Source organism: Scyliorhinus canicula, chromosome 17 (genome assembly GCF_902713615.1).
Source record: "Scyliorhinus canicula chromosome 17, sScyCan1.1, whole genome shotgun sequence".
NCBI lineage: Eukaryota > Metazoa > Chordata > Chondrichthyes > Carcharhiniformes > Scyliorhinidae > Scyliorhinus > Scyliorhinus canicula.
The window spans coordinates 63689792-63717067 of NC_052162.1; the positions used below are offsets into that span (position 1 = coordinate 63689792).

A 27276-nucleotide genomic window follows, 5' to 3' on the forward strand; every position below is an offset into this window, starting at 1 on the left:
CCTGCTCTATCATTTAACTCGCCCCGCCATTGTTTCAGCACAAACCTTCTCATGGTCCTGTGGTGTCACTTGAGTCTGAGCAGGACTGAAACCTCCAGGTTGACCTCCAGCCACAGCATGAGCCGGACCCTGAAGGTAAGAAGTGCAAGAACTGTAGGTAGACACCAAAACATACTTCTTTAAATTGTCTAAGCATGCTTCTGGAAGACTTCCACAGAAATACCTTGTGCAATGTTAACTAGTAAGAAGCAAAAACCTTGTGAATATATTTTGTGAAGTGCTTCATAAATTCAGCAACAGGGTCTTAACCATCACAAATGACAATAATGTCACTAGACATTCCAAGAAAATAGATTCTGAAGAAAAGGACAGCTTCAGTTCATGGAGATGAACACTTCTCTGTTGTCAATATCCCATTGAGAGTCAATGAACCATTTACTTGCAATAATTGGCAGCAGATAAAGACTGAAAACAGCTCCTGCAGTAGCTTTCCTTAACAACGTGAATTTAATATGATTAAATATTCAATCCAACTTGCTCAGTCCCTTATTTATATGACAGAAAGACACAGCAGTGCAATCTGCTATACTGTATCTGTTGCAGCAAATTTACCATTTCATTGTCGTTTCTTTACAACTGTGAACGTGAAAAAAAATATTGTTTATTTTCCTCCTTTTTCACATTTTCTCCCAATTTACACCCAACAACAAACAATAATCAGTAACGAATGCAAATCAATCCCCGTATCAATAACAACAATCCCATCCTGCCACCAAATCCCCAAACATTAGCCTGCATGTTAACATAAACAAATGACAAAAAGGAATCAGGAATCACCCATAATCACCATTAACACATACAGTCCTCCTCCCCTCAACCCTCGCAGTATCCCCCCACCCCTAATGTTCGATGTAATCCAATTCTCGAAAGTGCATAATAAATAACAACCATGAATTGTAGAACCCCTCCATCCTTCCCCTCCCCTCAGTTCAAATTTGACCTTCTCAAGCGTCAAGAATTCCAACAGGTTCCCGCCACACCAGGGCACAGGGTGGAGGGGTTGATCTCCACCCTTACAGGATCCGCCTTCAGGAGATCAATGAGGCGAACGCTACAACATCTGCCTCCGCACTCGTTTCCAACCCCGGCTGGTCCGACACCCCGAATATAGCCTCCCGAGGGCCCGGGTCCAGTTTCAGGTGCACCACTTTAGAGATTATCCTGAAAACCTCCTTCCAGTAATCCTCCAGCTTTGAACAGGACCAAAACATATGAAGGCAAAGTGGGAGGAAGAGTTGGGAGAGGGTATGGAGGAGTTCTGGTGTGAGGTGCTCCAGAGGGTGAATGCCTCCACCTCGTGTGTGATACAGCTGAAGGTGGTGTGTAGAGCACACCATACAAGGGCGAGGATGAGCCGACTTTTTGCAGGGCCGTCCCCGCAACGTTCACGCACATCTTCTACCCCCTCAGAGAGCCGGCTCATCCTCGCCCTTGTAAGGTATGCTCTGTACACCACCTTCAGCTGTATCTACCACAATCTCGCACACGATGTGGAGGCGTTCACCCTCCAGAGCAACTCACACCAGAACCCTCCTCCATACCCTCTCCCAACTCTTCCTGCCACTTTGCCTTGATCCCTTCCAGCGACGCCTTCTCCTCTTCCAAAATAGTCCTGTAAACCACCAATACTATCCCCTTATCCAGTCCCCTTATCTGTCGTCATCACCTCCTCCAGCAATGTGGAAGCCAGCTCTACTGGAAAGCTCTGTATCTCCTTTCTGGCAAAGTCTCGAACCTGCATGTACCTAAATATTTCCCCCTGCTCCAGCCCTTACTTCGCTCCCAGCTCCTTCAATCCTGCAAACCGACCCCCAAGAAACAAATCTTTTAGTGTCCTAATTCCTTTCTCCCATCTACAACTGTGAACTTTCGTATCATACCCACACTAAAGAAAATGCATGACGTGCAGCAGAACATTTCCAAATTGGGCTGCATTCAACAGTCAAAGGAACTATCAAACTAAAACTCTGATAAAATGAGGTAAACAATTAAGTGATATTGACTAAGACACTACCATAAAGTTGAGTAAAGTATTAAGAAAGGTGCTTCTGTAGGTGGTTGAGTAGTTTAAATCACACAAACACTTGACAAATCTATGCAATAACACAGTCAACTTGACACACTCATCCTCCGGTATGCAATAGCACAGTAAGAAGGATAATCCCGGGTTTCTGACTGGAACCCTACTGCTGCAGGGAGATGCTGAGAAAGCCATGCTGCCCCCACGGGGGAAAGGGCAGAAGAACTACTATTATCTCAGGTGCAAGAGAGGTCTTCAGACAACTTAAAGCTGAGGATGAGAGGGAGAGAATCATGATCTTAAGAAAATACGTGGGAATTTTGTCCCGTATGTATCAGCTTGAAAAGTCTTCTTTTTCATGACAGATTAAACATACATTTGAATCACTTTTACAGGCAATTAATTCATTTTAAAAGATGGTTCACTGGCAATAAGTAAAACTCCCCTACCTGTCGAGGTGGAACAGGTTGTTGGGGTCCCTGAGGTCCACTATTCCCAATTTGATGAGCGCCTGGGCCTGGAACTTGGATCCCTCCAGGAATTGGTCCTCTTGGATTTGATACTGGGCCTTGGTTTGGTCCGGGACCTGGCCCTGGCCCTGGTCCTGGCCCTGATCCCTGACCTGGTCCTGGTCCTCTGGTGTCAATACCTCTTGAATCGATACCTCTGGGGTCTCTAGTGCCTAAACAGAAATTAGAAAATTAGTCTGACTTTAAATAACTTTCCATCTCTAATTTCCTGGAGACTCCATCTTCTCATTGTATAATTTATAGGTGTAACACTAATTATTAAGTAGTGCATTTTACTTCCAGCATGTTGAGGATCTATTACTCTTGGTTAGACCAATGCACAATTAAACTGATCAGAGATTTTCTTGCAGTTTCAAAGAAATCTCCCCAAATTAAACATGCACAAGAATTTCTACAGGTAATATTTTTGGCACGTAGATTTTGCAGGGCTAACATTAAAGGCAATCACAGCAGAAACAAAAGTCAAACTGCATCGACCATACCCGAATTCTTCATATTACTGCAATCAAACTACCATTTAACATAGAGAGAAAGAACAAAGTTTCAAATGCTCAGTAATCCCAAAAATGTTTTATGCTTTTGATGTGCAGTTAATTCTGTAGGCAAACACAGCAGCTGATTTGCACACGGCAAGGTTCCACAAACAGCAATCAGAAGGCCAAGCAGTTAATGCGCTTTTAGAAAACCAGGTAAACTGCTTGCTCTTCTTGAAATAAGGCTATCCTATTTTTCCATTTACTGGAAAAGTTTCATACTTCAATGAAGTATCGATCAAAGTCAGTACAGCAGGGGTTTTAACTTCAACCATATCACTCATTAGTAACTGAGCCAGGTTGGCATTTGTTGGTAACTTGCTCTTGGGAGCTTACCAACTTCAAACACTGCTTCAGAAGCTTTAACAACATATGCACTAACAAGAACTCAATGGGAACTCTAAAAGAGGGTAGCAATGAGTGATACAGAACATTAAATGCAAATTACCATCAATCCACAGGAGAACTTGAGTATCTCTAAGAAACACATGACTAATTGGGATTTCAAGTATGGTAATAATAATCATCTTTATTGTCACAAGTAGGCTTACATTAAAACTGCAATGAATTTACTGTGAAAAGCCCCTAGTTGCCACATTCCGGCACCTGTTCGGGTATATGGAGGGAGAATTCAGAATGTCCAAATTACCTAACAGCACGTCTTTCGGGACTTGTGGGAGGAAACCGGAGCACCCGGAGGAAACTCACGCCGTCACAAGGAAAACGTGCAAACTCCGCACAGACAGTGACCCAAGCCGGGAATCGAACCTAGGACCCTGGCGCTGTGAAGCAACAGTGCTAACCACGGTGCTGCCGTGCCACCCATAAACTGCATTTTTGATTGGACAATAAATTGGTAACCTCAAAAGTCTAAGGTGTGGGGCGGCACGTGGTGCAGTGGGTAGCACTGGGACTATGGCACGGAGGACCTGGGTTCAAACCCCAGCCCTGGGTCACTGTCCGTGTAGAGTTTGCACATTCTCCCCATGTCTGCGTGGGTTTCGCCCCCACAACCCAAAGATGTGCTGGTTAGGTGGATTGGCCATGCTAAATTGCCCCTTAATTGGAAAAAAATAATTGAGTACTTTTAAAAAAAAGTTTAATGTGCATGGTATCAGCATGTGAATTCTATCCTTTTTGTACACTCTGATATAATGGTAAGATAAAAAGCAAAGTGTGCGAAAGTACTTTGATAGATAATAAGAAAAGGAGGCGGCTATTTGGCCTATTGAGCCTGCTTCACCATTCAATAAGATTATGGTTGATCAGATTGTGGTCTTCCCTGCCTGGCCCCATAACCCTCGACTCCCCAGATCACAAATTTGTTAAACAGCCTTGAATATATTCAATGATCCAGCCTCCACTGTCTCTGAGGCAGAGAATCCAAAAAAACTAACGACCCTCTGGAAGAGGGTCTCCTTCTTAAATGGGAGATCATTTATTTCTAAATTCTGTCCCCTAGTTATAGATTCCAGCAGACATCCTCTCAGCATTTAGCCTGTGAAGTAGCAAGACTTCCCTACTTTGTACTCTAGTCTCCTTGTAATAGAGGCCAACATTCTATTTGCCTTTCTAATTACTGGCTCTATCAGCATGCTAACTTTTTGTGATTCATGCTCTGTGTGCTCTCCTTCCTTGGTTACTGGATATTGGCAAATGCACTTTAAGTAAATATACAAACAAGAAAGAAATGGGAGGATGACCTGGGGATTGAGATAGGGTGGGGACTCTGGAGCGAAGCACTGCATAGGGTCAACTCCACCTCCACGTGCGCAAGGCTCAGCCTGGCGCAACTAAAAGTTGTACATAGAGCCCACTTAACAAGAAACCGTATGAGTAAGTTCTTCCCGGAGGTGGAGGACAGATGTGAACGGTGCCAAAGAGGCCCGGCCAACCACGCCCACATGTTCTGGTCTTGCCCCAGACTTGTGGAGTACTGGACAGCCTTCTTCGAGGCTATGTCCAAAGTGGTGGGGGTGAGGGTGGAGCCATGCCCGATAGTGGCGGTCTTCGGGGTTTCAGACCAGCCAGATATATTCCTGGGGAGGAGGACGGACGCCCTTGCCTCCCTGATTGCCCGCCGTAGAATCCAGTTTGGCTGGCGGTCAGCAGCACCGCCCAGAGCTGCAGACTGGCTGTCCGACCTCTCGGAATCTCTCCAAATGGAGAAAATCAAATTCGCCATCCGAGGGTCAGACGACGGCTTCCACAGAACGTGGGAGCCATTCATGCAATTGATCCGGGACCTGTTTGTGGCCAACGAACAAGAGGAAGAATAGTCGGGTGGCCAAGAATCAGGGGAAAATGGACGGGAATCGGGGGAAGGTAGCCGGGGGGGGGGGGGCTACGGGTTCGCTTGTAAATAAATGCCTATAAACATGTGCCTCGGCCATATTGGGGAATGTAAAATATGTATGCCGGCTAAAGGGGGCGGCCACAGTTGTTATTATGAAGATGCTTACCTGTAAATATACATGTTAATTTTTGCGTGTTTTTTTTTCTACTAATTTGTAGGATATAAAATATGAAAACTCAATAAAAACATTTTTTTAAAAAGTAAATATACAAATACCTATATATCTATTACTGCATGAGCATATATAAAAAGGTGCTGCAAAAGAGTGTATATGGTTTAAAAGGTATTGTAGGCACACATCAGGTACAGTAGCATGTAACTGGACCAGTAACCAAATTCAAATCTCAACATGGCAAGTTAAACAGCAAAAGAAGCATTCTTTGGACAGGTCTAAGTGAAAGATCAGATTAACAAATTCCATTCCATACATCCAGTCATAAACAGTGGTGACAATTAAGCAATGAATGGGAGGAGGAAGTTTCATGAACATCCCTATCAACAAGTGCAAAGGGCAAGAATTTGCAACCCTCTTTACTCGTAAGTGCTGCCTGGTTGATCCATCACAGCCAGATGTCAGTCTTCAGCCAAATCAAACCACTCCATGTGGTATTGAGAAACATCTGAGCACACTGGATATAGCAACAGCTATGTTTCAGACAGTAGTGCTCAGGACTTGTGCTATAGAACCAACTGCAACTCTAGCCAAGGTGCTCGTACTGCTACAATATTTTACAACTACTCGACAAATTGGAAAATATGTCCTGTCCACAAAAAGTGGGCCAAATCCAATCCATCCAATTTACCACTTCATCAGACTACTGTCAATTATCAGATGTGTGATGGAAGGAGTTGTCAACAGTGTTATCAAGCAGAAATTGCTCACCAGTAACTTGTTCATCAATGCTCAGTTGGGTTCCACCAGGACACCTAGCTCCAGACTTCAGTACTGACTTGATATAAACATGGACAAAAGAACTGAATTCAAGAGCTGAGGTGAATGACAACCCTTAGCATCAAGGCAGAATTGCCCAATTGTGGCATCAGTCTTTGTTAAATTAAAGTCAATGGGAATCAGGGAAAACTCTCCAGCAGTTGAGTCATACCTAGCACAACAGAAAACGGTTGTGGCTGCTGGAAGGCCAATAGTCTCAGCCCAAGATATCACTGCAAGAATTCCTCAGTATAGTGTCCAAGGCCCAACTACCTTCAGCAGCTCCATCAATGACCTTTGTAAGAGTTATTCCTGTTTATTTCCGTTGTTCACATTTATTTTATTTTTATTATTTTGGTCTGTGAACCCATAATTGACATATACTTTTAAGCTGAAAACTTAAAAGCGTAACAGTCTGCTTCCCAAGACACTGTTTCCAAGTTTTGCATTTTGGAAAGGAGAAGCCAGATTCTTCAGCACGGAGTGGATCATAGGAACCGGTTGTGGAGAGAGTTGATTTAATTGGTTAACTGATAACCAGTGGGTTGGCCAGGAACAGTGTTCTGCCTGACAGCAGTCAGTGATTGGTTCCTGCATGATTCTTTCTGAGAACTGAACAGAAGTGTTTAGACCTTGAAAGTAAAAGGAACACTCTCTGGCTTGCTGAAATGAAAATACTGCTCAATTATTTTGAAACCATTGAGTGTCTGACACATCCTTTCCTGTAAACCTGAAATCATGCTGAGTCTGGAGAGAAAGTAGACAACCCGCCAGAAGAAACCAGCTCAAGCCTAGAGGGAAGAAGTACTAAACCAAAACCATAACTTCAGGGAGACATTGACTGGAAGTCATCCCAATGATTCAAAGATCCTTATCCTTTTATTTATATTTTATTTCCCTTTCCACCACCCTTTCCCCTCTGTGTTGTTTGCCTGTGCATAGAGTGTGTGACAAGTTAGAAAGGAGGGGTTGGGAAAAATGTAGTTGTAGAAGTAGACATTCAGTTACATTTTCTCTCTGTTTAATTATAATCTAATAAAAGGTCACTTGTGTTAAAATTACAAACCTGGTAATTATAGTATGTCGGGATCAACCACGGACCTTGGGTATTTTAAATAAAATCTAATTTCATCTGTGTTGTGACTCCAGGTCAAGTGGAACTGGTATTGACTGTGCGCTAACCCAGGGTGTTGTGACACTATATTTCTATAGTAAGGTCAGAAGTGGAATTTTTTTTAGATGACTGCATATTGTCTGTTTCATTTGCAACTTTTCAGATTACAAAGTGCCTCCATATAGGATGATCTGGATAACATGCAGGTTTGGGATGGCAAGTAACATTCGTGTACACAAATGGCAGGCAATGAGAGGAATGACTACGTAAAACTACCTCCCCATGACATTTAGTGGCATAATCATCCCTAAATCCCTCCGCATCAACATTGATCAGAAACCTGCATTAACCACATAAATACTGCTGCTACAAAAGTAAGTCAAGAAACAAGATACTGTGTGCTGAGCAACTCACCACCTGATTCCCTTTCCACCATCTGCAAGGCATAAGTCAGGATTATGATGGAATGCTCTCCATTCGTCTTGATGATTATAGCTCCAACAACACTCAAACGCAACAGCATCCAGGATAAAGCAGCCCACTGATTGGCACGTAAACATTCACTACCTCCAACACTGGTGCTCTGTGACTGCAGTGTGTAGCATCTACAATATACCTTGCAGCAACCCACAGTGTTTCTTTGACAGCACCTTCTAAATCTGCGACCGTTACCACCTTGAAGGGCAGCCAGTGCATGAAAAACACCTATCATGTTCCTTTCCAAGACGCACAGCATCTTGGCCTGGAAGTATACAATAATTCCATCATTATTGTTGGATTAAGATACTGAAACTTCCTACCAAACTGTACTGAGTATACCCACATCACATGAACTACATTTATTTTAAGAAACCCATCAACTTCTCAAGAGCAGTTAGATATGGGTAAAAAATGTTTCATCGTCAGCAATGCCTATTTCCCATGAACAAGCCAATGGCTCCTGACAGATGCTAAGTCTCGTGATAATAGATGGGCTAAACCACACCCCATATTAAATTAATGATTGTGTGAAATATAAATCTCAACTTCCAAATCTATCATGCTCTGCAAGGTGTTTGGACTAACTTTAAGATTATTTTTCACCGCTTATAGCCTTTTTCTTTTTATTGTCAAAGTAAAATATTTTTGTTTTGAAGCATGCCTAAAGGCCTCTGATTGAATTCTATATATTTACCACTATATCTTAACGGAGGAAGAATATCGAATCTGCATCAACTAAACCTAACTGATAATTAGGTATTAAAACAACCTAATTGAGAAACTTATAAAGGCCAAGAGGCATCAGTAACCAAAAGATACTATGTTTTTAACAATATCTGAGGCATATCATTTAAAAATAAATGTATCTAAACACTAAAGGTGTACTACAAACATATTCCACAAACCTTCCTACAGAATAACATCGCAATGTTATAGAAGATCTTCAGTTCCTTATTATCATAGAATTTACAGTGCAGAAGGAGGCCATTCGGCCCATCGAGTCTGCACCGGCTCTTGGAAAGAGCACCCTACCCAAGGTCAACACCTCCACCCTATCCCCATAACCCAGTAACCCCACCCAACACAAAGGGCAATTTTTGGCACAACGGGCAATTTTTGGCACTAAGGGCAATTTATCATGGCCAATCCACCTAACCTGCACATCTTTGTGACTGTGGGAGGAAACCGGAGCACCCGGAGGAAACCCACGCACACACGGGGAGGATGTGCAGACTCCGCACAGACAGTGACCCAAGCCGGAATCGAACCTGGGACCCTGGAGCTGTGAAGCGATTGTGCTATCCACAATGCTACCGTGCTGCCTCTATATCAATGACAATATGTCCACCTTAGCATAGCAAGAAGCTACACATCACAAAGTTATTAATCCCGTTCATTTAGAACATGCAGTGATATTGTTCAAACTAAAACTGCTTAAATAATTAAAAGTGAAACAAGTTCAAAGGAAACAATAACTTACAATTTACAAGAATTGCCTCACAGAACAAAATAATTACAAGTCAAAAGGATTATAGGTTGGCTCACAGCATCTGACTCTTCCTAAACAAAGGCCACAGACCAAAATAAAGAAGAGTTCTGCCAATGGGTCCAATAGGTTTGCTGTAGCCCAAAATGAAGATGGTCAGTTTTCTCGGTCTACCTGAATTTGGGTCTTCGACTGGGTAGCCTTCCACAACATTACTAATATGATTAACAGTCCTCCAAAAGATAAGCATTCTGAGATACGCTGGGAGCCAAGGGCAACATACTGGCGACATTACCTAGAGGTTAGGGGACAAGGCATAGTGGGCAATGAGAAGAGGTAGTTAAAAACTATTTCCTTCAAAGTACTGTTAGGATTGTCAATACATTTTGGATATTGGACTTGTATCTTTGTATTTTGGCCCCTCCAACTGGTGAACACCTGATGGTTTGTCCGTATAGATTTTTGTGGTGTGTAAGGTGCCCTTTCACTATATTCTGGTAGTGGAAGGGTCAGTTTGTATTGAATTTAGATTATGACAATACATCCACTGGCACATAATTTAATTATATTGGTACATTTTTCTTATAGTCCATTAGTATCAACATGCTAAAAAATCCTGATCAATATCTTTGAGGGATTGAGGAAGGGAGGAATGTCCACTGTGTACATTTGTTAATTCTATTCAGCTAACAAAGTAGTTGTTAAGCTGCTTCAGAAATACATGGTTAAAGGAAGCTACATCAATATTCTCCCAACCTGTAAACATCCGGTGATCCTGCAAAAGCTTGGAGTCAAACTCTTCAACAGTATTTTGTGAAAGGTGTTATAACTGGACACTGTGAGCCAACCTTGAAGTAAGAATGGAGATGACTAGGTTTTCCTCACCCATGGGTGCATTTGGTTGATGTGTGTTCGGGTAAGGCCCTCCTCGAGGGTCTTGCTGAGCAGCAGGAGGCTGAGAGCGAGGATCATGCTGAGGTCCAGATCGAGGATCATGAGATGGAATACTGCGGGGGTCAAATGAACCTAGGAGGCAAATAACTACTAATGATGGCAGGGAGAGAGAAGGTGGGGGAAAACAAAAGGGTGGTACACAAGCAAGCATAGAGGCTATATGGAGATTCATTTCAAAGGAGTAGTTCTTCCTTATTAACATCAACTCATGAAATTATGTGGCAATTGTCCATTATCTTTAGGTTTACTTGGGATGAAATAGACCCGCAATGATAGCTTTGGTCACTAAAATATCTGCAATCAGCCAAGCATTTAACTACATAAATGAAAATCACAGCCTCATCACTAGATACAAAAACAAGTTACTGCAGAGAGAAATAAGGTTATTCTGGGATCTGAAACAGAATGACAGGTTAATGTTTTAGGGCAAAAGAGAAAATGCTGGAAAATCTCAGCAAGTCTGGCAGCATCTTTCGTTTCAGATTCCAGCATCCGCAGTAATTTGCTTCTATTTAATGTTTCAGGGGATGTTCTCTCCACTCCAGCATTTTTGTTTTTTGTTGCTTATTTCCAAGATTTATGGTTCTCCTTTCAATCTCAGCTACCAGATATTGTGCCACAGTGGCCTCCTAGGTTCTAGGGATAAGGGCCAGGTAATAATTCACCAAATGCTCATACCATATTGGTTTAAATTCAGATGTAATATATTGTTGAATTAATGTTAGTTTCCACATTATATTTTCTAACTGCTTACATTAATTAGATTTATTACTTAATTATACTTTTATAAGGGCTTATGACCGAGACCAAAGAAAGGTAATTTTGGGCTGCCCATCTTCAGTGTTAACCACAATCAATGATTACCAGAGTCATAAAGAGGAGGAAGGGGAGGGGAAGATAATAGCCATGGCCTCCTACTCCAGTGACTTGTTGGAAGTTTACATGTGTGTGAAGTTCAGGTATTAGCAGGATCGGGTTAATCTGTGATGTCGCTGACAATTGAACTACTTTCTGGTACTCACCAAAAAGGCTTGCAATATGAAAATTTCCAAGTGAATACAGTCTGGAAGATGACAATCAATCATGAAATCATATCTCAGCAAAGAGTGACCAAAGGGGAGAAAACAGCCAAAATGTATTTTAAAGAATTACCTGAAAGCTTTCCTACTGAATAGGAGATAATTGTAGCTTTACATTATTTTCACCAATCTAACGAAACTTGCTATTCTGAGGGACATGTATAGCTGATGCTGGATACAAGACTAGCTCCTAAGAACTAAACACAGGTTAACTTTCTTTCCTGTCTTTGATGATCGTGAGTTATCTAGCAAACTTCAGTTTCGATGAGGTGTTCCTATGCTTGGGTGCTCCTAAACCTCGATACTGGAATGTAAATTCAGAAGAACTACCTCTTTCACTCATGGTACACATATTTTTGTCCTGTTCAGTGAGAACCATCAATCAATTCTGAGATTAATAACTAATTCTTCCCAATTCACTGATAATAAATACAGATCAGGTTTATAGGAAATATGCATAAAGAATATGAATCTCCAATAGAAAAACAAACATATATGAAATTACCCCAAATAGTCACAAGGCATTTCCTTCACATTACCCACAAGCCCCCCCACCCCAAATTTCTGGTCTCTGTATTAGTGTTTCATATCTTTCACTGTGAACATATGCTGAAAAATCCACTAGAATATGTAGAAAGGACTTGCATTTACATGCCATCATTGATGTCCACAGGACATCCGAATGAAGTGCATTACAATGCTGTAATTTAGAAGCCTAGCAGCCAATTTTCATGCAACAAGGTTCCACATTCAGCAGTGTGACAATGACCGGTGTTGGCTGAGGGATATATATTAGCCTGGACGCAAGATAAAGATCCTTGCTCTTCAATGAAATAATACCATGAGAACTTCTACATCCACCCGAGAGAAAAGACATGGCCTTGTTTCATTCAAAGACAATAGCTCCAACAATGCACCCATACCTCAGTACTGATCTGATGTGTCTATGTAGAAAATCTCGAGGTGGAGATTGTAATACAAAACCTACTTTTAAAAAATTTGTTCATGGGATGTGTGCATCGCTGGCTGGCGAACATTTATTGCCCTGAACTGAGTGGCCTGTCCAGAAGGAACTTAAGAGTCATCCACATTGATCTGGAGTCACATGTAGGCCAAGACAATCAACGAGGTTCCATGGCCATCATTAGACTTTTAATTCCAGATTTTTTATTGAATTCAAATTTCAACATCTGTCAGGGTGAGATTTGAACTCAGATTCCCAGAGCATTACCCACGGTCTCTGGATTATTAGTCCAGTGACAATACCTCCATGACATTGCCTCCCACTGACTTAGGAGATGGTGAGCTACAACTGACAAATCATGACAGACAAATTCAGGGGATATTCAGAACCTGAAATACTCTCTGTTTTGCTTGTAAAAGCTCTCTCTGGATTACTTTTACTTCTCAATAAATATGAATTACCTTCAGGTTTAATTACCACCTCCTTATTGTTGCCTTCAGAAGACGATGTTTCAAAATCGAATAAAGATGAATTTGATAAACTGTAGAATCATGGAATGATACAGCTAGAGTACATTCAGCGAATCATGCCTGTGTAAGCTCTTTGAAACAGCCATCCAATTACTCCCAATCCCCAAAGCCCTGCAATTGTTTCCCGTCCAAAAGTTTATCTAATACCTTTTTGTTGGTTTCATTGAATTTGGTTCCACCATCCTTTCACGTTATGCATTCCAACTCACTGAACAAATCTGTTTTTCATGCCACCTCTTGGCCATTTTTCCAATTACCTTAATTTTTGTCCTCTGGTACAGACCATTCTCCCATTGGAAAGTGTCTTATTTACTCTATCAAAACACCTCCAGCAAATCTTCAATATTCATTTCTGTTCTAAGGAGGACAACCTACACAACACTGCCTTAAAGTGTGGTGCGCAAATGCTTGTGTACTGTCATCAGAGAATACCAGCACTATCCGTGACTGGGCAACTCATAAACATCCTAAATCACTATTTAAGCAATTCATAAACATTCAAAATAATTATTTAATAGCTGAAGCATCTAATAAAACTAATTTTCATTTTGAATTGTTATCTTGCCAGTTAGACACAATAATCATTTTCTGGGAAATGTTACTGGAGAGTACTCTGAGCACTTATTCATTGAATGACTTCTCCAAAAGTTTCCAAGATGCTGGAAAATCTGCCTTGAAAATGTTGATCACAGAAGGATCTTTGCACTTTTAGAAAAGTAAATTCTTCCCCAAACCACCCAGACCCAATGCCTCTTCTTTTTCCAAAGCCTAATTCGGCAAAAAGACTCCTTTGCAACAAACTACCATTATGTGTTGTGATTACCCGCAGGCCATCAATGCTGTCAGGTGATTACCAGGCTGGAGGACACAATCAATGTAGTCAACCTTTTTCCTTCCTTCTTCCACATCAATTCCCAACCACACTCCCACACTATTAGCAAACTGTCAGGCTGGTCAACAGCATTGCTGACCCTACAACCCACACATCTGTGTAGAAGTATCCTTACAGCTGAGTGTTGTGAAGAGTATAGCTTTTGAAAAAGAAACATTTTAAAAGCTACTTGTTTCACAGAATTTTAACTGCAAGTATAACATTTTCACAAGTGCTTTTTATGATATGTTACTGCTCTCCAGCATAGTTTTCAAATCATGCAAGTACAGGAAGATTAAATATAGATGAATGGAAAATAGTTAAATCATAAAAAAACAGTTCATTCCATTTCTGTGTCTATGAATCATCTTTCATTCTCTCACTCAACAGCATAAATATTTCCCACTTTCTCTGTCTTTTAGCTTTGACAAAGGGCCATCTGGACTCGAAACGTTAGCTCTTTTCTCTCCCTACAGATGCTGCCAGACCTGCTGAGATTTTCCAGCATTTTCTCTTTGAATTCATTTTCCAAGCCACCCTCATATTACAGTGCTACACACTAACTTGCCTCGAGATTCATGGGGAGGTCCTCTCTGATCCATCATTGGGCCCCTTGGATCTCCCATCATCCCTCTTGGATCGCCCATGGGCCCTCTTGGCTCACCCATGGGCCCTCTTGGCTCACCCATGGGCCCTCTTGGCTCACCCATGGGTCCTCTTGGCTCACCCATGGGCCCTCTTGGCTCACCCATGGGCCCTCTTGGCTCACCCATGGGCCCTCTTGGCTCACCCATGGGCCCTCTTGGCTCACCCATGGGCCCTCTTGGCTCACCCATTGGCCCACGTGGCTCACCCATTGGCCCACGTGGCTCACCCATTGGCCCCCTCTGTTCACCAATGGGTCCTCTTTGTTCTCCCATTGGCCCTGATCTCATGTCATGTTGCATTACTCGTGGTTCATGGGCATTTCTCATGTCGGGAGGCGGTCCTCTGCCATCATGACTAGGCACATGATGCATGGGTGGGCCTTGATGTGGGGGACCAATGTACCCTCTGAAAAGCAAAAAAAAAAAAAAATTAGCTGTAGATTCAAATAACTGCTGGTAATTATGAAAATTAAATATGCCAATAAAAGAATGATAAAGTGGGAATAAAATCGGAAACATGAAAGTCATTTTTTTTATTATTTCATGGAATGTGATATTGCTGGTAAGATCAGCATTTGTGGTCCATAATTAACCAAAGAATTGCGCATCAATTGTGATATAGAGTAACATTTCCCCATGACATTCAATGGTATTATCATTGCTGCATTCTTCACCATCAGGATTGTAAGGGTTACCATTCACCAGAAACTGAACTCAGCATTGGATCAAACATATACTGTGGTTACAAGAGGTAATAGGCTGGGAATTCTGCAGTGAGCAACTTGCCATCTGACAAAGCCAGCCCGCCATCTACAAGGTACAAATCAGGAGTGTAGTGGAATACTTGCCAATTGATTGCATGAGTGCAACAAAACAACACTGAAGGAGCATGACACCACTTGATTGGCACCAACACTCCCTCAGAGCAGAGTGGCAAAAGTGTGTAACACCCAAAAGATGCATTGCAGAAACTCATCAAGGCTCCTTCAACTGCACCTTTCAAAACCATGATGCCTACCACCTAGAAGGACAAGAGCAGCAGATGCATAGGTGCAGCACGGTAGGATAATGGTTAGCATAACTGCTTCACAGCTCCAGGGTCCCAGGTTCGATTGCCAGCTTGGGTCACTGTCTGTGTGGAGTCTGCATGTTCTCCCCGTGTGCGCGTGGGTTTCCTCCAGGTGCTCCGGTTTCCTCCCACAGTCCAAAGATATGCAGGTTAGGTGGGTTGGCCATGCTAAATTGCCCTTAAGTGTCCAAAATTGCCCTCAGTGTTGGGCGTGGTTACTGGGTTATGGGGATAGGGTGAGGTGTGGGCTTGGGTAGGGTGCTCTTTCCAAGAGCTGGTGCAGACCCGATGGGCCGAATGGCCTCCTTCTGCATTGTAAATTCTATGATCACCATCTCATGTCTCCGCCAAGGCACACATTATCCTGACTTGGAAGTATATTGTTTATCCAACACAGTCGAATAAAATCCCGGGACTCCCTTCTGAGCAGCTCTGTGGGTGATGCCACACCACATGGACTTCAATGGTTGAAGGCAGTGGCTTACCACTGCCTTCTCAAGGGCAATTGGAGATTGGCAATAAATGTTGGCCTAGCCATTGACACCCATATCCCATGAAAGCATAGATTTTTTAAAAATCCTGAAAAAGTTCAAGAACTGACAACTCCAATCCACAATTTACAGTAGCTGATAGTCAAAATGTGCAGATTGGGCTCTTCAAGAGAATTGCTAAACAAAAAGGGTTTGAGAACTGGAAATCTGAATAATACGCCGGCTACACTCCCGCCATTTCATGAAAATCTCAAACTGGCTCCTATCATAAAGTTGTACTATTTCATACAACTAAATCGGACTATAGATTTTATTTAAGATAGCTCAATAGGCAAATCTAGTAACGAGTTGACTACAGTGATATCTAAGGAGTGCATTCATATCTGACATTTTCTCCATCACAGTATGTGTCATGAATTAGTGACGGGACATTTTTTCTTCCAGAGCATTTCTGTGATAACCATGTTGGGAAATACAGCACATCTCTTACTTCATACAAGGTCAAAATTAACACCGATTTCAGGTAGAAATCTCTCTGTGTACTGCACCTCCAATCTCATTAAACCAAACTGTACTGTAACTGTAGGACACTCAATCTGACACTCAATCAACTGAAGTTAACAATTGGTTTAAGTGTAAAACAAAAATAGAAATCAGCTTAGGATATTGCTCCTGATTACTCCAGTAATCTTTGCTTGAAAGTAAATATACATGGACCTAAATTAGGTGCCAACACTCATTACCAAGCTCTCAAAATGACTATGTTTCAAACACTGGAGAATTGTAAGTGCCCATTAATCCATAACTAGCATGAGTCACGCTCTTCAGAACAGGAAAAAATCTGGGGATATACAGAAGGAACTAGGGAAAAACAAGGGCTGAATTATACTCTCCTCCTCTCCACCGCTCCACAAATAAATTCTCAAAAGAAAGGTCAACACCAAACTGACAATCACGGAAATTGGTAAACAGAATTTGTTCTTGATTGTAGTCTGTGAACAAAACCTGACTTAATCGTTCTACTGAAAACAGTAGTCTGTAAAGCTCTGAGACACCATCAACCAATGACGGGAATCGGAGCCAAAGGATATAGCAATGAGAGATTCGCACAACTTTCAAAAAACGGTTATTTTAAGTGTCAAAATTAAAGTCTGCTGTGATTTTTGCCAGCTCTCTGATACTGGCTAAAACGTCCCACCCTCAGTGGATGGACATTTCTCATTAAAGGATGTAACCAGTGCAGTATCAGCAGGAGAAATTTGTCACGACACCCTGGGCGAGTGTGCAGTCATTTCCAGCGCCACTTGACACAGAGTCGCAACACAGGTGAAACTAGATTTTATTTAAAATACCCGAGATCCAATAAACTAGTCACCAGATTTATAACTTTAAAACACAAGTAACCTTTTATTCTGTACAGTATTATAACTGAACATCTACCATCCCTTTCCCAACTCCCCCTTCTTAACTTGCCCTACTTTCTATATATGCACAGATAAACAACAGAGGGGTGGTGTAAAGGGAAAGAAACATTTTTAAAAAATTAAATGGTAAGGATCTCTGATGCACTAGAAGGACTTCCAGTCAATGTCTTTCTGAAGTTCAGGTTTTCATTTTGTTAATTCTATCTTCTAGGCTTGAGATGGTTTTCTTTGGCAAGGTCGTCTGCCTTCTCTGCAGACTACACGGTATTTCAGGTTCCTGGCAAAGGATGTGCCAGGCACTCAATGCTTTTGGATCAATAGGGCAGTTCTTTTACTTCAGCAAGCAGGAGTAATAGTGATAAGAGCGTTCACGTCACTTCAAAATTCCAAACACTTCTGCCATGTTCTCTCAGAAAGCATTCCACAGGAACCAATCACTGACCATTGTCAGGCAGAACACTGTTCCTGGCCAACCCACCAGTTGCCAGTTAACCAATCGAACCAACTCCCTCCAAAACTGGTTCCCCAGATCCACTCGGTGCAAAAGAGTCTGACGTCTCCTTTCCAAAATACAAAGCCAGGGAACACAATATTCTGGCAAGCAGGCTGGTTCAACTTTAAATCTTTTCAAAAAAATTTAGAGTACCCAATTCAATTTTTTTTCCAATTAAGGGGCAATTTAGCGTGGCCAATCCACCTACTCTGCACATCTTTGGGGCGTGGGGGCAAAACCCACGCAAACATGGGGAGAATGTGCAAACTCCAAAGGACAGTGACCAGGGCCAGGATCAAACCTGGGACCTCAGCATCGTGATGCAGCAACACTAACAACTGAACTACACATGGGGAAAAGGGCCGTGCCTTAGGCTTCCTTCTCAATACTTTCTTTGGCACAGACTTAGTTTTTTTGAAAAGTATCCCACCTGCCTCTCTATTCTTGACTCATCATCTTGTAGTAACACTGCCCACAACCCCAGGTCGCTGGCATCCGTGGCCATTTGAAAGGGTTTGGAAAAATCAGGAGTGGCCAACATGCATTCACATTCAATATGGCCCTCAATCGCTGTTTGCCATTCTGCGCACCATACCATTTTTTTTCTTGTTTCTGTGGGGTTAGTCGATATAGATGCTGTTTTACTGGGTTGGAGTCACATTTGCCTACATTATGTTCAGTTCATGGACGCACAATCCAACATTGACGATTCATCTTTTTGTTATAAAACTTCTATTACTCTAATGGGCCCCGTACCTCTTGACCATAGACCAATGCAAATGGGCCAAACCCAGTAGATCTGTTCAGAGAATCCCTTGTGGCAAATAGTAAAAAATCCAATCCCTTGTCCCAATCTCTTTGATATTCATGGCATTTGGCCTAAACATGGTTTTGAGAGTCTGATGATGTCTCTTCAAAGCTCCCCGAGTTTGTTGGTGGTAGGCAGTCAACTTTATTTGCTTGATACTTAAACTGCGAATTATGCCCCGGAAAATTTTAGACATGAATTTAGAACCCTCGTCAGGCTGTACTTCTAAGAGTAGACCAAAGTGTGTGAAGAACTGTGTCAACTTTTCCACCACTACCTTAGCTGTAATTGTTCTTAAAGGTATAGCTTCCGGAAATCAGGTGGTCAAATCCATGATTGTAAGAATGTATTGATGCTCTACCCTTGTTTTAAGTAATGGTCCTACAGAATCAACCAATACCCGACTAAATGGTTCTTCAAACACTGGAATGGGTATCCAAGAATGATTTACCTATCACCCGACAAGTATGGCAGATTCTACAGAATTGCACTTCATTCTTATGCAGTCCTGGCCAGAAAAAAATCCTGTTGATGCCTGAGTATTCGAATTGCCACATATCCTGCCATTAGTATCTCATGTGTTACCTGCAGTATTTCCCTACAACATTAAGTTGGCATCACGATCTGATTAACAGATTCATCGCACACTCTTGCTTCCAATAATAATAATTAGTTTAATCCTTCTCATTTTATCTTCAAATTAGACAGCAAGGGATTAGCAAACGTGAAGGGCAATAATAACTAATTAGATACTGGCATTTTTCATTTAATTCGCATCTTTTTTGGCCACACATTAGCCAGTCCAAGAGTGAGGTAAATTGCCAACACAATCATTCTTCTCCCCGCTCCCCCCCACCCCACCCCCACCAACCACCACACTATGATACTAACATATACACGTGAAAGGAATGACTGTCAGAAAACCACAGACCAAATTTCCTTTTCTCAACCAAGAAGTGTGCAAGGCAACATTTAGGCAAATTACAGATTAATATTTGAAGAGTCTACCACTTACCTTGGTTCCACCTCCCCAGTGACAGAAAGCAGAGTCCCTCCACGTGGATCATTTGGGGCATCTCCCAGCAAACCTCTTGGAGCTGGAGCCCCAACTACTGGGGGACCCCGCTGCATGTTACCTCTGGGATCCTGCATTGGGACTAGAAAGGAAAAAGGAATCACTGTTAAAAGATCTGTAAAGTATGTGAATGAAGTTGTACATTACAAAGGAGACAGGTGGGAAGAAAACTGAATTCTTTAAAAAAAGGGTTTCCTATTCCATGGAGCATAAACTATTCCCTGCACCACATGTAAGAGACCGAATAGAAAGCCTGATCCCAAGCCTTCAGGCTACATTAAAACTACTCCTGAGTGATGCACGAATGAAGTGTAGGCTGTTTCAACTGGCCGAAGGGAAAGTATCTGATACCTGATTAATGTCTCCCTGCTGAAACACAGCTGTGATAATGATCGATTGGTACTAATATCCTTTCTGCCGTTCTGCTCATATGCAACAGTCAGCTATAATACATCTGATGACTAGATTGGAAATTCAACTTTGATAGTTAGCCCATAATATCCTTCAGGAGATTTTAATAACTTATGCTCTGCAAAATGCTGAGTGAATGTCTTATTTGTTTTCTTAAGAAACAAAACAAAATTAAAAATATATATTTAAGCTAACTATTCAACCCACAAATATTAGCACATTCTAAATCTGCATGACTTGCAGCTTTAAACCAATCTCTGTTCAATATTACAATAGTCTCTCTGCCTGTTTCATTTTATATTTTTTATATCAGCAAACATTTCACTGCTTTTCCCACAATCACATGACCTATTTCTTTGCAAACCTGCTTCACGCAGTAAATATCAAGATTTGCACTTGCCTGATTTTAGAGATTTTAACCACTGTACACAGAATAATTAAAAAGACTCAACTTTGCATATTGGTTGGATTTGGTTCTAACTGTAAAATCAAAACGTGACGTAGATGCTCAATTCAAGTTTTATAGCCATTAAATATCACATAAGACGAGAGTAATTACTTCATTTTTTTTGTTTCACGTTATTTTGTGGGCTTATATTCAGGAATGGAGTTTCTTTCCATTCCGTGGTACAGCAATACAAATAGTGCTAAGCAACATACTGAGAATCCAATTAATTCAAAAATATCTTTTAAAAAAGTAGTACTAATAAGTTTTTAAAAAGTAAAACAGCCAAGATATGGGTTTTGAAATATTTATTTAATTTATTCTGCACGCTTACAGTTAAATGAGTTAAATATAGGTATAATGGAACAACATGTCCCTGTCAAAATTCATCCAAGTCATCATCAGCTCTTTGATTTCACAAAGACTTTTTAAGATTTTACTTTCTTGGTCTCAATAGAGCAGACTTGAAACTGTCGAGAACTAATCAATCTGATGACACCCTCCCACAGCTAGACAATTCTGCAAGCGTCTCTAACCATTTTTAAATTTCTAACTTTTGCAGTCATTCCACTTTATTAAATGTAAACGTCTTGATTGCAATTAACCCAAGGTTCTAGCATATTCAATTGTTCAATTCTATGATTCAAATGTTGACTCTTTACTATCAAGGACACAGGAGTCTTTATACCGATTCCTGACCAGCAATTGATGGCCTAGGGCAACATTGCCAGCAGTCGGGAAAATTCACAGTTTTACTATCTTTAGCAAATTCTTAACAATGTTTGAAAAGCCAGTTTTACCATTCAAGCCTATTGTATCAAATAAATGGTGATTGTAATGCACATGGATGCAGTTGCAGAATGAACTCCAGTCTGCTCCTAATATAGAGGATCACAGTTCTAATTCACTATCTTCCAGAACAGATGAACCTGTCAATGCTACGATCACAAAGAAACAATGTCAATGGATAAAAATTAATCAATGTCGGGGAAACTTCAAATACAATTAACAATTCCTCAGAGGTAAAATATTTGAGGAAATAACGATTGGAGAGAAATTCTAGTTTTAGCTGTGGTTCATTAGGTAGCACTCTTGCCTCTGAGTCACAACGTTCAATTCCCATTGCAGGGCTTGAGCACTAAAATCAAGGCTGACCCCTGCATTACTGAGAGAATGCTGCACCATCTGAAGTGCAGTCTTTTGGTTGAGAGTTTAAACTGAGGCTCCACCTGCCTGCCCAGGTAAATGTAAAAGGAACACATGGTGCTATTTTGAGCAGGGGTAGAGGAGTCATCATGGTTGTGCTATCCCAAATGGGTTGAATTCAGAACAGATTTAGCAGCTAAAAACTGGGCAGAATTTTCAGCTTTGGAGTGAATTCCAGAGAATGGGTGTGAAAAAAAAAAGTTATTTAGAATGATTTGTGAATGGGTGAAACAGACCCCATTGTTTGACAATGGTTTTGTAATCAGAAACCATTTGTATGAACAATGAACAGAAACATTCTGGTCAGGTGACAGAAATTTTGGGGTGGAATTTTCCATTCTGGAGACCATGATACATACACTTACTGCATGATTCTTACTGGGCATATGAACACATGCAATCTTCTGCTTTTCAGATCATTAATTTTGCATCAATGAGGAGCTTGGTGAATCTTGTGGCAGGACGCCGGCCCTGCCATTAGGTCATGGAGTCTAAGATTCTGGCACCATATTTAAAAGGCACCCGGACACACACATTCACTGATTGCATGCACTACTCCTCCCGAGTCCTTGTGCCAGCAGTTCAAAATGGAGAAACTTGTAGATGTGAGGTTACCCACATCAATGCTTCAGAGTTGTGTGGATGATTTGAAGTGATACATTTAGTTATAATATCCCTATACAGGTTTCCCTCTATCTCAAAGCCAGCAGGCAAATGCTAAGCCCTTCACCTCGTCTTCCAACCCCACCCCTTCCATGTAAAGGATATCCTGGAGGACTAGAGATGGGTGTTCTTCCCATTCATACATGACACTGTTCTTTGAGTAGGGTGATGAGAGCCACATGCAAGAAACGTTGCACAGACACTTTTCATCTCGTCTTTCCTACTCTACTATAGAGAGGCCAATGTCATGACAGCATAGAAAGACACGGGGCTGGATTCTCCGCCCCGCCACATTCCTGTTTTACTCTGCCAAAGGGATCGTTATGCCGGCTAGTCAATGGGGTTTCTCATTGTGGGGCAGCCCCACTCCATCGGGAAACCCCCGGGCTTCTGGCAAAATGGAGCATCCCGCCGGCGGAGAATCCAGCCCATGATTCCTCGTCAGCCATGACTATTCATCCAGGAGGATGGAGGTTTGGAGTCATGAGTTAGCTGCCCTCCACCACCATGGAGGCATTCCACCTCCCTCCCTCTGGCTGAGGCCAATGGCAAATGACACAGAACGAACAGCAGCACTACACCCTGTTGGGGTCTGAGTGATATGAAATCCATGTGTTGGAAACAAACCTGCTGCAATGTGGAGGAGGGAACACAAGTGAGCATCTTTGACATCCAGTTACCTCATGGTGCCTTTAATTGGCCACTTGTGCTGAACCTGAACTCCTCCCTCCCGAAAAGACCCTCCTCTCACTGATTAACTGCATGGTCAAGGTCAGTTTGGAAAAATGGTCCACGTCACTCCAAACTCACACCACCTTCTACCCGTCCACTGTCACCCATTAACTTCCCCCATCAAAATAGACCAGTCCAATATCACCATTCCTCAGGATAAAAGCAAATTACTGTGGATGCTGGAATCCAAAACCAAAAAAAATGCTGGAAAATCTCAGCAGGTCTGGCAGCATCTATAGGGAGAGAAAAGAGCAAACGCTTTGACAAAGGGTCATCTGGACTCGAAACGTTGGCTCTTTTCTCTCCCTACAGATGCTGCCAGACCTGCTGAGATTTTCCAGCATTTTCTTTTTGGGATCACCATTCCTCTTTCTTCCACTACTCTTGTACTCTTGTACCGGCCTCCCCGGACAGGTGCCGGAATGTGTGGCGACTAGGGGCTTTTCACAGTAACTTCATTGAAGCCAACTCGTGATAATAAGCGATTTTCATTTTACCTTCTTCCCCTGCCCTGTTGCCCTGGACCCTTTCCCAATCGACCTCCACATGCCTTTCCTCCCCTCAGAACTTACACCGGTTACCATCCCATGCCCAGTCTGACCCCTCCTGTTATCCAAGCCAGATGTCCTATTCGCCTCTATGAATCCCCGCTCATGTTTACAGCTATTATTTGCAACATTATAAAACTCTTTTTTAATCTAATCGATCAGAAACTTCATAGATCCAGCCACATAAGTGCTCTAGCTACAGAGGCTGGGTACTCTATAGAGCACGTGTTACCTCCCGAGTCTCCAAAACATTTGCACCACCCAAAAGCTGGAAGTCAGGAGCATGATCGAGTATTCTTAATTTGTTTAAAAGAGAGCAGTTTCAACAACACTCAAGAATCACAATACTATCCAGCACAAAGCTGCCCATATGACTGGCACCTCATCAACCACTTTCAACAATTACTCCCTCCAGCACTGGCACACACATTTGCAGTGCTTACCATTTCCTAAATGCACTTCAGCTACTCCCCAAAGCTTTCAACAGCATCTCGCAAACCTGTGATCTCTCCTACATGGAAGGATAAAGGCAACTTGTGTAGAGGAACACCAACCACCTCCAAGTCAAACACAGTCCGGTTAAGTAAATATGTCACCGTTCATCCATCATTGATGCTCCCAAGATCATGAAACTTCATCTAACTGCCCTGTGAAAGTAACATCATCATGCAGACTACAGGTTTAAAGTAGCCTTTTCCTTCTCATGCAATTATGTACGTGCAACAAAATAATGTCCTTGCCAGTGGCACCCATATCCCGTGAATGAATAAAAGAAATGTAACTTAGGACACACCTGAAACACTTCTATGCCTTAAAAACATTCAACGAGGTAGCCTCAGCTGCTTCACTTTCTCTGCTTCTTTAAGACCATCCTTAAAATTCTCAAATTTGACAACTTTTAAGGATGGTCATAAGAACTAAGAGCAGGCCATCTGGCCACTCAAGCTTTTTCCACCATTCAATAAGATCATAGCTGATCTTTTTGTAGACTCAGCTCCACTTATCCGCTGCTCACCATAACCCTTAATTCCTTTAATGTTCAAAAATCTATCTTTCTTTGCCTTAAAAACATTCAACGAGGGAGCCTCAGCTGCTTCACAACCCTTTGGGTGAAGGGTTCCTCCTCAACTCAACCCTAAATTTTCTCCCACTTATTTTGAGGTCAAGCCCCCTAGTTCTGGTTTCACCCGCCAGTTGAAACAACCACCCTTCTTCTATTTAAAGGCTTTGACAAAGAGTCATCGGACTCGAAACATTAGCTCTTTTCTCTCCCTACAGATGCTGCCAGACTTGCTGAGATTTTCCAGCATTTTCTCTTACCCTTCTATTTTATCTATTCCCTTAAAATTGTATATGTTTCTATAAGATCCCCCCTCAATCTTCTAAATTCCAATGAGTATAGTCCCAGTCTACTCAGTCTCTCCACATAAGCCAATCCTCTCAACTCTGGAATCAACCCAGTGAATCTCCTCTGCACCCCCTCCAGTGCCAGTGCTTCTCTCTCAAATAAGGAGACTAAAACTGTACACAGTACACCAGGTGTGGCCTCATCAACTTACACAGCTGCAACATCAACTCCCTGTTTTTAAACTCCACCCCTCTAGCAACAAAGGTCAAAATTCAATTTCCCTTCTTTAATTACTTGATGCACCTGCAAACCAACATTTTGCGATTAATGCTCAAGGACACTCTGGTCCCTCTGCACCGCAGCATGCTGCAATTTTTACCATTTAAATAATAATCCATTTTGCTGTTATTCCTATCAAAATGGATGACCTCACATTTACCAACATTGCACTCCATCTGCCAGACCCTTGCCCACTCACTTAAACTAACTATACCCCTCTGCAGACTCTCAGTGGCCTCTGGACACTTTGCCCTACCACTCATCTTAGCATCATCTGCGAAGTTTAACACATTACAACTCCAAATCATCTACGCAAATTGTAACAATTGTGGTCCCAACTCTGATCCCGGAGGTACACCACCAGCCACTGATCGCCAACCAGGAAAACATCCATTTATCCCCATTCTTTGCTCTCTGTCAGTTAATCAATTCTCTATCTACGGGAACACATTACCCGTAACGCCATGCACTTTTATCTTATGCAGCAGCCTTTTGTACGGCAACTTGTTGAATGCCTTCTGGAAATCCAGATATACCACATACACCAGTTCCCCATTGTTCACCGCACTCGTAATGTCCTCAAAGAATTCCAGTAAATTAGTCAGACATGACCTGCCTTTCATGAACCCATGCTGTGTCTGCACAATTTCTATCCAGATGTCTCGTAATTCTTCCTTGATGATAGAGTCAGGCCTATAGTTACCCGCCTTTTGTCTACCTCTTTTTTTAATCAGTGGGGTCACATTTATTGTTTTCGAATCTTCCAGAACTGCCTCAGAGTCCAGCGAGTTTTAGTAAATTTAATATAAACGCATTCGCTATTTCCCCCGCCATCTCTTTTAGTACCCTGGAATGCATTCCATCAGGGCCAGGAGTCTTACAATCTATCTTACTTTATAGCTTTTTTCCGTGGCTTTCTGTTAACTTTTTAAAGATTTCCCAATCCTCTAGTTTCCCACTAACCTTTGCCACTTTGTATGAATTTTCTTTCAATTTGATACCCTCCTTCATTTCCTTAGATATCCATGGCTTTTTATCCCTTTTTCTACAGCCCTCCACCACATCCTCCAGGCCTTCTCTAATGTCGCTTATTTTGGTTCAATGTCTTTTTTGTTTATTGCACCTTTGTGAGGTGCTATGGGCTGTTTCTGCAAAAAAACAGTTTAGTGCTGTCTTGAGCACACCCGGTATCAATAATCCTATTTCAATAAATCCAGAATAGTAGAGCACGGGTAATAAAGAGGTAGTGCAGAAGAGTGGTGCACTAGATCCTATCATTCACAAAGATCTATGATATGTATACATGCTGGATGGGAATTAGACAGCCCATCTGCTGGTCAAGTTTTCATTTTACCTCAGGTTCTTTACACTACAGCTGTAGCATAGAGCAAAACGATTCTACTTCACATGACAATATGTGTTACAGTGTAAATGAAGTCTGGTATTTACACGAACCCCAAGATGAAGTGAAGCACAATTTCTGGAGACAGAAGTTGTATTCAGTTTCGCTCCACAGTCAGTTCAAGCTCAACTCCAATTTGCACCAAGCATGTCTGGTACTAGTAGAGAGCAAAGAAAAACTTTAAACCAGCAATAACAAACCATTCAGGAATGCCAAGAAGCATTCAACTGAGGTTAGAAAGTTTCTGCCAGGAACAGAATCAGGAGAAAAATTGAAGACCAAATATATACCATCCCCAGAAACTTTCAGCAGTAGCCAAGAACTCTC

The 27276-nt window shown here is 41.9% G+C and overlaps 1 protein-coding gene across 6 annotated transcripts in view; it reads right to left on the reverse strand.

Moving 5' to 3' along the window:
- cstf2 (cleavage stimulation factor, 3' pre-RNA, subunit 2) overlaps nucleotides 1-27276 on the reverse strand; it is a 75221-nt gene that overhangs the window by 11964 nt on the left and 35981 nt on the right. For 2 of the 6 annotated variants that reach the window (XM_038775365.1, XM_038775363.1), the window contains 5 exons: nucleotides 19856-19997; nucleotides 14477-14961; nucleotides 10396-10536; nucleotides 2530-2762; nucleotides 46-129 (listed from right to left, as the gene is read on the reverse strand). In XM_038775365.1, the coding sequence (XP_038631293.1) occupies nucleotides 46-129; nucleotides 2530-2762; nucleotides 10396-10536; nucleotides 14477-14961; nucleotides 19856-19997 (1085 nt within the window). The remainder of the gene's footprint in view (nucleotides 1-45; nucleotides 130-2529; nucleotides 2763-10395; nucleotides 10537-14476; nucleotides 14962-19855; nucleotides 19998-27276) is intronic. The other 4 variants (XM_038775368.1, XM_038775367.1, XM_038775369.1 and 1 more) reach the window with 4 other exon arrangements.